At 40.0% G+C, this 13955-nt stretch overlaps 1 protein-coding gene across 1 annotated transcript in view; it reads right to left on the reverse strand.

The window, feature by feature from the left end:
- The window catches only part of dcn (decorin), a 14274-nt gene extending 705 nt beyond the window's left edge, over window positions 1-13569 (reverse strand). Inside the window, exons 1-4 of the mRNA XM_073837763.1 lie at window positions 13319-13569; window positions 6754-7003; window positions 1179-1291; window positions 46-259 (exon numbers count right to left, since the gene is read on the reverse strand). Coding sequence (XP_073693864.1) covers window positions 46-259; window positions 1179-1291; window positions 6754-6988 — 562 coding nt within the window. The 5' untranslated portion in view covers window positions 6989-7003; window positions 13319-13569. The remainder of the gene's footprint in view (window positions 1-45; window positions 260-1178; window positions 1292-6753; window positions 7004-13318) is intronic.
- Window positions 13570-13955: the final 386 nt, after the last annotated feature.

The following is a 13955-nucleotide window of genomic DNA, read 5'->3' on the forward strand; positions in this document are numbered from 1 at the left end:
CACTCCACATGTAGTTTTCTAATAAGAACGGACAAAAATTCCTACCCATGACGATGACATTGGCCATGCCGGCAAAGGAGGACTTCTTTATCTTGTTAATCTGGTTCTCGTGAATGCGCAGCTCCTGAAGACTTTTCGGTATGTTTGCAGGAACATCCTTCAGGAGATTCTTAGACAGGTAAAGTCTCTCCAGATTGATCAGAGAAGAAAAGGCCTTGGCATGAATGGCGGTGATCTTGTTGTTGACCAGGATGAGTGTCTGAAAACAAAAAAAAAGACATTCTTTTAAGAACTTTTAAGTTTTAGAAAGTCAACAGTGAAATCTGTCATTATTTTCTGCCCTGACATTCAGTCATAAAAGGTTCACAAGCTACTTGCTATAATCTATAGTACATTCCAGTGCATTAAAATCTTCTGTTTGCATTCATCTCTCATTAGATCCAGGCGCTATGTGGATGTTGAGCTTGGAAAGCGAGAACCAGCTAAGGGCCCTCGATGGGAGGCTGCATATTTATTGAAGTTCAGAATCCGCTCCAAAAGTGAATCATTACACTTGTGCACCTGGGAATGACACATTTCTCACACTGAGAGCGGTTTTCTGGAGAAGATGGATTGGAAACACAGAGGATTTCACATTCCAGATTATGAGTTTGCCTAAAGCTCTGTTTTGTAAAATGTTTGTGAAGATCTCCAGGGAATTTTTGTAGCAGTGTTTTCGAAAACTTGAAGGAGATATTTGCCTTCAAAGATCGCTGTGGTTGCAAAGCATAGTTTTAGCACCCAATTCCAGATTTGGCAGACAAACAGCACTCAAGTGTTTTCTCTGGAGGGTGCTGCTCAAGCATTTGTTTTTGGGAAGAGAATTATTTTTCTTTTATATGAAATGAGGCTCACAAATGGTTTTGATTTGGACGTTTGGACTTTATGTTCTCTGCGTTTAATTGACGCTTTTAAAGTCACTGCAAAAACATCACTCTGTCACTTCCAGTTATCAGCAGCAAGTAGCCAATTGATCTCAAAACGTATATATCAAAGTGAAATAGGATTTGTCCCATGAGGGTTACTTGGATTTAAAAGGGGATTGAGAAATGTCATTGCTTCTACGATCCAATTTAGACAATTAAAGAAAGAGAGAGAGAGAGAGAACAAGGGAAAGACTGAGTAATTGAATATCTCACTTGGAGACTCTTCAGGCCTTTGAAGTCGTTTTCTTTGATCTCTGAGATCTTGTTGTTCTGCAAATCCAGGAGAGTGGTATCAACTGGAATTTTTTCTGGAACGTTCTTCAAACCTGAGAGACACAAAAACCACAAGTAGTAAGAAAAATGACACTGATGAAATGGGATATGAGCTGATCTAGGCTTTTATGGCTTTGAAATCAAATCAGCTGTAGACATATGGATCCTGATCCAACACCAACACACTCAGATACCAAGAGTGGTACTAAATCGAGTAGCTGCATTCTTGAAAAACATTTAAATGGCAGGAAGAATGTGAACTCTGGGCTGGTCTTTGGTTTTGGACGAGCTCCAGCCATCATTGTATAGACAAACCGTTTATAGAAACATTTCTATTAACTGTTATGAGCTAGCATTCTACATGTGTAACTTGAAGAAAAACACAAATCTGGACTAAGGCTATACAAAGACAAAATAAAAAAAATAATGAAATAAAATATGAGTACAACTAATGAGTGCAACTATAAAACACTTAAAACAGCATTAAAAAAATAAACAATGAACCAACTCCTTACAAAACCCTCAGGTTTTGTAAGCACCCCATAGACAAAAAACAAAAAAAAAAGCCTGAATGTGCAATTGGACAGTCTGCACCAATCCATCACAAAGTGTAACAATGTGAAGAGTTATTACGATGGTTCACGTAAGTTTTAGTGTTTCGAAACAGCTCTGAAAGTTCACCGAGTTAATCATAGACATTCTTATGCCAGACATCTCACAGCTTTTCTTGGAAGGATTATAAAAATTGTTCGATGCTGTCAAATGAAAAAGCTGACATGAGATTTCCACACAAGGGGAACTTGATTTTTGCCAACATTGGACGACAGTATGACACAGCTTCCATTTAATGTGCTACAGATGAGGATATGCATGAATAGAATATATGTGAAAACTAAAACGTATGGTGAGACTTTATTTTAAGGACCAGTTCTCACTATTTAGTTGCTTATTAGTACTTATGAAGACATATTTATGCGTTATTCTGAATGAACATATTAAGACCCCCATACATAAACTTAAAGGGATATAAGGTATTAAGACTTGAATGACTTAATATAACATAAATGGTGTCTTTTACTGAAATATGTAGTAGAAAACCCATGAAAGATTTACGTTATTGTAAAAAATCCAGATCGTTTTATACATATTTTGGGATATGTGGGCGCCATTATTTCGATGATGTAAAATGGTTGCACTCTGTAAACTACTTGCGCTACCTGTTGCTATTTTTAGCGCAACACAACTCTGAAAATTACATACTGATATGATGGACCACAGCTACTGAAAGAGCTTACAGTTGGCGATGGATATAAGTGTAGGCTTAATCGAAATGCTGTACCATTGATATACCCCACAAGGAGTCTAAAAGCTGCTGGATATAAAGTGAAATCCACGCTGAGAAACTCCTTCAGTGTCTACGGTGTCGTGACAAATGTCGCCATTTTTACATCCTGCCAGGATGGCATCTAGCGTTTCTTGTCTCTGCCGTTTGTAAGCTCATTCATTAGCTGTGGTCTACTAACAGTTTCAAAGGCATCAGGGCTAAAGTGTAGAGAACAAAGACGCAGGTCTTTAGGAAGTTTTATTCATCCACAGGCATCTTTTCATTCTTTTCCCCTCTACGGATCACTAGGAAAGCAGTGAACACTTACATTGCTTCTCTTGTTGCCCTTCAACTGAAAATTACAGCCAAAGACTGCACAATGTGGCATTTTATCAGTATTTTATAACTTTTTCCAAGTTGTGTTGTGGTGAAAACAGCAACAGGTAGCATCAGCATCATTTACGTTATATAAAGCTATACAAGTCTTAATACCCAGGGTTCTCTTTAACTACCTTACTAACCATTAATAAACAGTAAATTATGAGTTTATTGAGTTACAAGTGAGTTAATAGAGAGAACTGGTCCTTAAAATAAAGTGTAAGCAAACATATTTACACACTTCCATTTGTATGAACGTCTTTGCGTGATTTAACAAAAATATCAAACCACATGGCACAAACACACTTTGTTTGAAATGTTTTTCCAATTGAAACAAATTAGCACATTAATTTGATACATTTTTAACTGTCCAAAAGCTTTTTGGGGCCACTGTGTATCAAAGTGTTTGCTTCAAACATAAGAAAAACAGGAAAAATGACGTAAACACAAATGCACATTCAGCACTAAAAGCCTTTTAGGCAAAACCTCACACAAACATTGTTTGGTTTTGTTATGCGGTGAGTTTCCTCATCACTGAATGTGTATAAACAGTTTAAGAATATGTCCCTGTTAATTATATAACCACAGGACGGAGGACACAGAGATCACAGTTGGATGTATAACTGCTGCTGAGATGTCTTACAAATGTTCCTTTTCGTTCAGCTCTGTTTAGTCTCATTTTCTAGTGGCTACATGTGTCAGCCAAAATCACGGTAATCAATGTGGGTCAAAATGTGTTTTATTATGGAATATATTATCAGTACGCAATCCAAAAAGCAGTAAGAACATAATAAAACTTAGGGGAAAAAGCTTAATTTTAGTAAACATGTTAGAATTTCAGAACGTCTGGCAACCCTTATGGAACAAACATTAAACTGTTCAAAAAACAAATTGTCCTCTGTGGTTAGTAATACTATTTAGTCATTAACATCAGCAAATGAATTAAAATCAAGAGTGGGGAAAAACAAAAAAGTATCATTAACAGGCTTATGGATGCTAAACTCATTCCTACTACTTTTATTGGTAAGAAGAATAAAAACAGGGCATGCCGTTTAATCCAGATTTTCATAAACGCTGTGGTCCATCATCTAACACTCAAACAATGAATATCTTACATTTATCCCACTTGTGACATACTAACGTCATATCAACTGGTACCTCAAACTTACAGCTTGTGGTTAGGAAGCAAAAACACAAGTGGGCTCTTAATCAAACTTTCCTAGACAAACAAATTCATATTTGCCATTAGTAGTTTTTGGGTTCTGGCGCTATTTCCAGACGGTTTTCCCCGCAGCTGCAGACCTGTATAAACTGGGTCACATATTTCACTGAAAAGAGGTGAAGCTAGATGGAGAACAGGCCTGTCGGCGCACCTATTCCCCCCTCCCTCCATTCTTTTCCAGCTCTGTTTCATGCCAAAAGACCTGCGGAGCAGATGAGCGCTGGAGGCCACAAATATTCGCTCTTTACTTATTTGTCCTTGTTCTCAGTCCCATTTTCGTTCTCGTTCATCCCCTGTTCATTTTAACCGGGGATGAGTGTTAACATTGTGAAAGAATTACTGAGAACTGCTGTTTTGCCTGGTCAACAGTATTCCTTTCCAAACAGACATTCTGTCTATCAAACAGAGCTCTAAGTAATTTCCTGTTTGAAAAAGCTACGCTGAGACAACATGCCACAGCAAATCTACATTACTCTACAATGCAGGATAAAGCTTGCTGGGAAATGAAGGATCAGTCCACTATGTGTTTGTTTCTAATGCTCTTTTTAGTGTAGATCACAGTGACCCAGCAGACAGAGTAATCTTACATTTAGAGAAATGGTAATTTTGTGGAAGACTTGACTTTTTCACGTATTAACAAACACATACACGCCTGAGAATTCAATTAGGAAAATGAGGCAGTCGTCTGGAGGTTAGTGCTTAGTCATCTACGGAAGTGAGGGCAGTTAACAGCATATGAAAACATTTAAAGTGGTTTTGAAACAGTGACATTAGTTATTCAATCATGACTCAACAATGGGCAGATCAAACAGAGACAGCTTGGCCTTGGGACAGCTTATGTCATGAAATAATTGACATCAGGTGTAAACAATGGAATTGAACAAGCTCAACATTTGCAGGTTTTGCAGGCCATACAGTCAGACAAATATGACCAATGAATGGAGTTCTGGGTGGCTTTGCAAGGTTGTTCTGGGCTTTTCCAAGCGTGTTGCTGGGTGGGTACTGTTTGAGTGCTCTGTGGGGTTGCCAGGGTGTTGCTAGGCAGTTTCAAGTTTGAACATTTTTTAGGTCAGACAAATATGACTATTCGATTGATTGCTAGACATTTTCTAGGGCTTTAAATTTTCTATCCATTCCAAGGTGGCTATGAAGATGTGTTTGAGTGTTTTGTGTGGTTGCTAGGGGGTTTCTAAGGCATTGCTATGCCGTTTCTATTGTGTTCTATGTGGTTACTAGTGTGTTGCTGGTTTGCTAGACATTGCAATGTGACTACAAGGATGTTATGGGGGGTTGCAAGGCAGGTGTTTGAGTGTTCTGTGTGGTTGCAAGGGCATTGCTGGGCAGTTGCTATGGTGTTGCTTCAGCATTCCTAGGTGCTTGTGTTTTGCTGGGTTACAAGACATTGCAAGGTGGCTACAAAGATATCTTGTGGGGTGGCAAAGCAGGTTTCTGAGTGTTCTGTCTGGTTGCTAGGTTGTTCCAAGGGGGATGCTACGGTGTTGCTAAGACATTGCTAGGTGATTTCTATTGTGTTGCATCTGGGTACTAGTGTGTAGACATTGCAAAGTGGCTACAAGGATGTCCTGGGGGGTTGCAAGGCAGGTGTTTGAGTGTTCTGTTTGGTTGCTAGGGGGATGTTAGGGTGTTGCTAAGGCATGGCTAGTCAGTTTCTATTGTGTTTTATGTGGTTGCTCGTTCATTTCTGGTTTGTTAGACATTCCAAGGTGGCTACAAAGATGTCCTGGGGGTTGCAATGCAGGTGATTGAGTGTTCAGTGTGGTTGCTAGGGTTGCTATGGTGTTGCTAAAACATTGCTTTGTGGTTGCTGTGGTGATGTTAAGGCATTGCTAGGTAGTTGCTAGTGTGTTCTGGGATTGCTAGAGGTGGCTACAGGGATGTCCTAGGTGGTAGCAAAGCAGGAGTTTGTCCTTTGTGGTTGGTAAGGTGTTGCTAAAGCATTGCTAGACATTTTCTATTGTGTTCTGTGTGCTAGTGTGTTGCTGGGTTGCCAGAGGCATGGGGGGGGGGGGGGGGTAACAAGACAGGTGTTTAAGTGTTTCGACACACTGCTGGCCAGCTGGAAAAAAAACACAGCGAATTGCAGCAATGGAGGCCAGCAAATTAACTGGGTCAGAGATTGCAGATTCTACCTGACTTAAAAAGCCTTGGCATCCATATAAAATGTTCTATGAGCAGTGGCATATTAAAATGCAGATTGCGCTTGTTTCTGTTAGGCATCCTTAATCTGGCAACTCGCATGAGGGTCAAGTCTGAGGAGGAGGGGGAGGTCTAATATCTCTAATATTTTGAAATTGAACTGCAGTACTTCAACCACCACTCAATATTAAGTACTGCTCTTTTAAAGTACTTTCCAGTTTTATGAACAATATGTAGGCAATCAGACGGATATCTAACTAACTGTTGCCAGTCTGTGATTTTACTCTGAAATTTGACTGGCAAATTCCATCAGGTTTGTTATTGTCCTTGATCATTGCCCACATCCGGCCAGAAACACTGACAGTAATATTTTTTTTAAAGTGTCCTATAAAGCTTTCATCAAGCAGTCTAGTCTAGTGTCATGAAGTCTTTACCTAGATCAGAACACTGGGCCACTCGCAGATGGCACTGGCACCGGAAGGGGCAGATAGGTCCATCAGGTAGCTCGGGGAGCAGAGGAGGCATCTGAACGGGTGGTCTACGAGTCGGAGGCATGGGAACGCCTGAGCCCGCTTCGTCCTCCATCATGAAGTCCATGAAGCCGGACTGACGGAAGGGCAGAGCCCAACATACGGACACCAAAAGCAGGGAGAGACAGGCCGATTTCATGTTGCTGATTGAGGCCTGGAGGGTAAAATGGAGAAGAGAAGGGGTTAAAAGTGAGGACCGATATGCTGGGTGGCATCTCAGAACCTGTGATGGTTAGAGGTTAAAAGTCAAATGACAGATGTAGAGTGCATGAAAATGTGACTGAGCAATGTGGGTGATAACTAGGCAGGGGTCAAGGATCAAATTTAGGCATATATTAGATTTCTAAGGTCTCTGGTGGCTGTTGTTGCAGCTTTTTATGCTGTTAGACTTGATGGTTATCTTGATATGACTAATGCATTTGACAAAATTTAATAAAATAAGATAAAGATAAATTGAATTAGGAACTGTAGCTCAGTGGCTCTAATATATTATTCAAAATGAACATTAATTTAATTTTATTCTTCCTAAATGTGCTTCATACATTTTCAGCCACTACTAGCATTTATAATAAAGGGAATACTCTTATTAAACCAGGGACTACTAAACGTTTTGCAAAAAAAACTTTTTCTTTTAAAGCAATGAATATTTTTTAGCAAGGATGCATTCATTTGATCAAAACTGACAGTCAAGAAATATCCATGCAGCCCCCTGGGGGTCCCTAGACCCCAATTTGAAAACCCCTGCCATACACTGTTAAAATGACAGCCATGCACACTATATCTCTGTGAAAATTGATAGCTGCCCGGGGTTTAAACTCCATAACCAAACTCATTCATGCCCTCATTCAAAAAAAAAAAAAAAAAACCATCTCTCTCAGATAGAGTGCACAAAGCTGTCCACGAGCCCATGTATAAACATATGTCTGAGGAGCAGCCGGACGTCTCTGAACGACGAGGAAATTGTAAAGTAGGTACAGAAACTCCCAGAGCTCAGTTCAACTTTTCAGGGTCATCTCAGGTCTATGTAATCAACATACAGCATAATTACAGTAGTTCAAATCCTCTGGACAGCCACGTCACTTGGACGAATAACCACTGTGGCTCTGTTGTCAAACTCTGGAAACCCAGAAACTGACCTTGACAAACTGTGGAAAAGAGCTTTTCTTAATTTCCCAAGCAAGAGAAGACTATGATACATACATTCAATCTTAGTTTAGATCCTATATGTAACATATTCCACTGAGAAACCATAAAAGACTTCAAATGATGGATGATCACAATCATCTACAAGCACATAGCAGTTTCTCTCAATAGACCAACTTAGAAGTTCCAGAAGAAAACAAAAACGACTCCTGCGAAGCACGGCAAGCAACCTTTAACTTCTGATTTCTCGTCACTGCTGATTTGCATCACGGGAGACCATGTTGAAACAATTTTTTGAGGTTCCTTCGGTTCACCCAGTATCCATGCTTCAAGAAAAATGAGAAGTTGTAGTTTTATTCAGTGGCATTTCAAAACAACAACTTGCCGACTTTAATTTAATGCTACGTTTTCAGGCCTGGCTACAATACCCATCACGTCAGACACCTTTAATTACCTTTGACCCAGTGGGCAACGAGACGCTTTGAGCAAACACACTGCGGTATTACTTTGCCCTTTACTATTTAAGCATTTGGTAGATTTACAGTGCATTCAAGGTGGTTTTATGCTTTTGCGTTCCTGGGAATTGAACCCATGACCTTGCGCCATGCTCTACCGGTTGAGTCGCACAGACCTTTTCTTCTATATGTATTCCCAGCAGAAAGTTTAGAGCCTCAGGAGCTGGTCAGCAGTTTGAAAAGCCCTCTGAGCATTACAGGCTGTCACCATGAGCGATTCTGTTTGCAGGGGGATCATGGGAAGCTGTTGCTGCATTCGAGTCGCGTCCTGTCAACAAACCGCAGGCTGCTATGAAAGCCAGGCAAACAGACAAGACAGATTGATGGTGTCATGGCTTTGTTGAGGAAAAAACAGGCAGGGTACAAAGTTCACATAAAAATGGGCTTTTGGCGAATTAGTACATTGGTAACTTACATTGAAGAAATGTGAACATGCAATATGTTCTCATTGCTAATGAGGGGAATTTTAGGTCAGGTTTGGATCTTTGGTTTATTATATTGACGGGGTTTAAATATAAGCATTTTGCACCAGTTCTAATGCCATGACAAAAGTTCGAGCAAAGCATGCTAACTGTTCTGTTTTTGGCTGCACAGATGAGCACAGAACACTATTTAGAGTTCCAGCCTCAGAGAAAACAAGAGAGGAGTGGATTTATTGATTTATTAATTGTATATTACGTTGCTGCCACACAGATCTATTATAAACATGCAATTTCTTTCCCAACTGTTTACCTTCACAGACATAACCGACTATTTTTGTAACTCCTGCATGTTTTTAACATAAACTTGTGTGTATTTGGCAGTTCAAGCGCAATAAGACGTGAAAGAGAACTAATATGGTTTAAATCTAATGATTTCAATGCGATATACATGAAAAATCTGAATTTTTTTTTTAGCAGAGTATCCGAGGTACGAGCTATAAAGGCACAGACCTGTTCTGGAAAAGGGGGCGGGTAGCAGCAGCTCATTTGGATTTAAAGAGACATTTACGAAAATGCTGTGTTTCTGCTTCCACTCAAAATAGGCATTTTCAAAATCATATAATAAATGATTTGTGGGGTATTTTGAGCTGAAACTTCACAGACACGTCCTATGCGGACCTGAGACTTATATTACATATTCTAAAAAGTGTCATAGGTTTTCTTTAAGGTTGTAATTTTCTCAATTCACTCACTACTTGGATCCACAGATCGTATCAAAGAGAAAGCAGCTGAAAACTGACTCAACAGGAAGGATGCTGTGTTCCTCTCAGCAGGAACCAATGGACCAGTTTCATATGACTCAATGTGACAACAATTATCAGAAGTGAGTTTAAATAAACTTGAGAAGTGATTTTTCACAGACACAGTTCTGTGCCTAACTATCAGCTTCTGCCAGGTTGTTACAGGCCTTCGGCTTTGATTTCTCGCCGTCTGCGGGTCGGGCAACAATCTGATCCAGCTGAAGTGTTTCACAGAACCCAAAATCAGCACTAGCCTGTTTCTGGTCTTATAAATGTGGGCTTTTAATAATTAAGAGGAGACAGGAAAATTTCCACTTTTCCTCTCATTCTAGGTCTCTCTTTCTCCAAGCATTTCTACCTTGCTTTTCACTCTCCCTTCTTGTCTTTCAATATCTTGAGGTCTGGGTTGTGTCACAGCAAGTCTGATTTGTCTCTGTAGAGAAAAAAGACTCTCCTTCGATCTACCAAATCTTGTCTTGTTGCAAACAAGATAACCTTGAGAACCAAAAGACGTTGATAGGCTGTGTAGACTGACACAGACACTAACATAAACAGCTGATATATTGTACACACTAAAACTAAATTTGAGTTTAATTTTATGACTGCTCCACTACAGGTAGTTTATGTTACAGAAGTGGGACATTAGTTTGTTTAATAATTATAGTTTGCACTGTATTATTAAGACTGTATTATGTCTGAGAAAGGTTCACTTACTCAAAGCACTATAAGTGATTTATGGGATAGTGTGGCAGCAAATGAGGTCATGTGATCAAACTCAGTGTATATGTTACTGTTCATAGAACATGTTCATGTATAAACAATAGAATTATCTATTGAAATTAATTGTATGCAAATGTCTTGTTTTCCTGTGTGAATATCTAAAGAGTCCTAAATCAAGATATACACTACCAGTCAAAAGTTTTTGAACAGTAAGGTTTTTAATGTTTTTTAAAGAATTATCTGCTGCTCACCAAGCCTGCATTTATTTGATCCAAAATATGGCAAAAGCAGTAATATTTTTACTATTTAAAATAACTGTTTTCTGTTTAAAAATATTTTAAAAGGTAATTTATTCCTGTGATCAAACCTACATTTTCAGCATCATTACTACAGTCTTCAGTGTCACATAATCCTTCAGAAATCATTCTAATTCAGATACTGTTTTCTGAACTTTCTATTCATCAAAGAAATCTGAAAAAAAAAAATCTACTTCACTGTTGTTAACATAATAATAGTTTTTTGAGCAGCAAATCAGAATATCTGAATGATTTCTGAAGGAGCATGTGACTGGAGTAATGATGCAAAAAATTTGGCTTTGAAATCACAGGAACGTTTTACAATATTCTCAAATAGAAAACATCTTACTGCTCAAAAACTTTTCACTGGTAGTGTAATTATTTACTTAAAAGGTAATACGTCTTGTTTTCTTAAAAAATATAACAAAATTAAGCGAGTTTATGCTTAAAACAAGAAATGTTTCTTGGCATTTGGTTGTAAACACTCATATTGAAAATAGAAAGCAGGTCTCCTTACCTTACTTTCTTTTCTGCTCACTCACACACACACACACACACACACACACACACACACACACACACACACACACACACACACACACACACACACACACACACACACACACACACATTCATTGACCTGTTGCTCCTTTCAGCAATGACTCAAAGAAAGGTATTTACAGGCTACAGGACATTTAAACCATGTGTGCTCCCTTCACTTTAAAACATACACATAGACTAGTCTTATCACTGCACCCCAAAACCTGCCTTATTTATAAAAAGCATTCCTCCACTGACAGCTCTTAAATACTCAGAATTCCCCAAACACTAAGAGAATGTTTTAGAAATGTAATTATCTGCTCATTCCAATGAGTCATGTGTCAAAACAAAAGCACAAAAAGATATAACACTCAACGTGCAAAAGCCTAAAAATGTAGACTTAATATTCAGCTCAACAAACTGCACTCCTGGACTACACTAGCATACAAGGCTTTCGACTACTCTGCCCTCTGCGGTCAAAGTGGTTCCAGACCACTAAACCAAACTCCAAAACCACTGCCAGAGCACAATTAGACTTTCTCACAGATCAAAACCATCAAATGGTCGTCTTCAAAAGGACCTACCCGTAAGCCACAAAAAGTTATTCAGATGTTGAGTAAGCAATTATACACTGAAGGCCGGCTGATTATTTTGGCCTACGAATGGAAAAAGTTTGAGCCCATGACCTTGACTAGAATCACATTTACATTCAAGCACTCATCCTCTCACTTCCTTTTTCCAAGTCAACTGCCCATCTGTCATAAGCAACTGGTTTGACTTTGGACCAAAGCTCTAGTGTTTTTTCCTCAAAGGGTTAAAAGGCTAAAGAGAGGAAAATGCAGAGAGCGACCAGCATGGCTACCATTTAATGACTCTCTCTTTCTAACATCAAATAGTTGGACCCAAATGGAGACCTTTGGCTTCCAAAGAACACTTATTGCGTGGCCTGAGGACACTGTCTTTGAAGGGAGGAAGAGAGGGACGAGAGTTTCCTGTCAACTGTGTACGTGAATTCTGTTCGCAATTAGCGAAAGATGCATTATCTAACCTTAACCCTAAACAAAAGAGAAACACAAGATCCAATTAACCCAACGTGAAGGCGTCTAAACCCTCGGCTGCCTCTTCCTCGCCCCCCTCCACTGAATGTTTTGAGTTAGCTGGGAATTTTGTGGTGGGATTACCAGGAAGTGCCTTGTCAGACTTGCCTGCGATTGGAAGGAAGCTATATCATTAAAGGATTAATGGGACACCAGTCCCACGCTCTCTCTTTTTTCCTTCGAAGTGCTTTCATCCTTCAGCTGATATGGCTCAAGGCACTTTGGCTTCCACGGCGTGGATAAAGAGTTTGGGATGCGACTTCGAGCGAGTGGAGGCAAGCAGAGGCCAGAGGACAAAACGTCTCTCCAGACGAGGAGAGCGCTGTTAGCAATCCTCTAGTGTTTTCAGGCCTTACATGAACTCTTTCGAAATGCCAAACAGCGCACAAAAGGAAGAAAAACTGGGATGGAAAAGTCGGAGCAGAGAGAATAAGGGCACTCGAAAAGTTAATGGCTTTTTCACAATAGTGAGTTTGTGCGGGGGGGTTTCAAAGAGCAGGGATACTTGTCACAATTTGGAAAAGTCGCAAAAGGTCTTGTCCTTTCCAACTGAACAACAAAGAAAATCACCTCGGCAATCAATCTACATGAACATACACTTTTCCCAATAGAATTCAATCAAAGCACCTAAATAAAAAATGCAGGAAGCTTTATAAATAAATGCATTTTTATCATTGTATACTCGAGTATTCTCTCTATTGCATGAATTAATTCATCTCAGATATGTTATAATAAAGCAAACCCACTGAAAACTTCTCATGCAAAGTCCTTACTTCTGCACCATGCCTTAATGAACTGCAGAAACCACCAAACCGCAGATTCCCGAAGGGTTATACCCACATTTCATCAGTGCAAACCGTCTCTTCGAGACGGTCAATCTGTTCTCTGAATTAAAATCCCTGCTATTCCTTACTCAGAAAGGCAAGCCAATCTTACCTGCACAAACAGGAGCGTGTAGAGCTGTAGACGAAGATCTGCAAATCCAGAGAGGGCTGGAGCTGATGTGCAGCGCGGCAGGCCGAGGGCTGATTGCTGTGTGGACGCCTGCAGCCAAGATCAGGCAGGTGTGCTCTGTCACGGGGGGAGGGGATGGAGAGAAGGACAGAGAGGGAGAGAGAGAGAGAGAGAGAGAGAGAGAGAGAGAGAGAGAGAGGACGACTGGAGGGAGGGAGGGAAGAAAAAGAGAGAGGGAGGGGTTGATTTCTTCGTCCTTTTCAAATGAGACAATTGGAGAAGAACTTCCCCCGGTCTGGAGCGGTCCAAATGCAGTTGGAACAAGAAAAACGAGGGGGGAAAAAGTTGGGAGACGAGAGGCTGTGACTATACAGGCATTGGCAAGTTCCCATACTGTGTCATCTGGTAAAGATAGGGAATTCTGGATACAACAAAAGCGGCTGGGCTCCCTCCCTCTCGTAGTCTTTTTCGGCGGACTTCATGCTGCTTTTTTGCGTGGTGGAAACATTCCCCTCCTTTCCACCCACCATACTTTTGTTTCTTTTGAAACAAGAAACTTATTCGGTGACCCGTAACCTCAACCGCACACACACGTACAGCATTTCCAAATCCGTATTAA

Source organism: Garra rufa, chromosome 4, assembly GCF_049309525.1.
Source record: "Garra rufa chromosome 4, GarRuf1.0, whole genome shotgun sequence".
Lineage (NCBI taxonomy): Eukaryota > Metazoa > Chordata > Actinopteri > Cypriniformes > Cyprinidae > Garra > Garra rufa.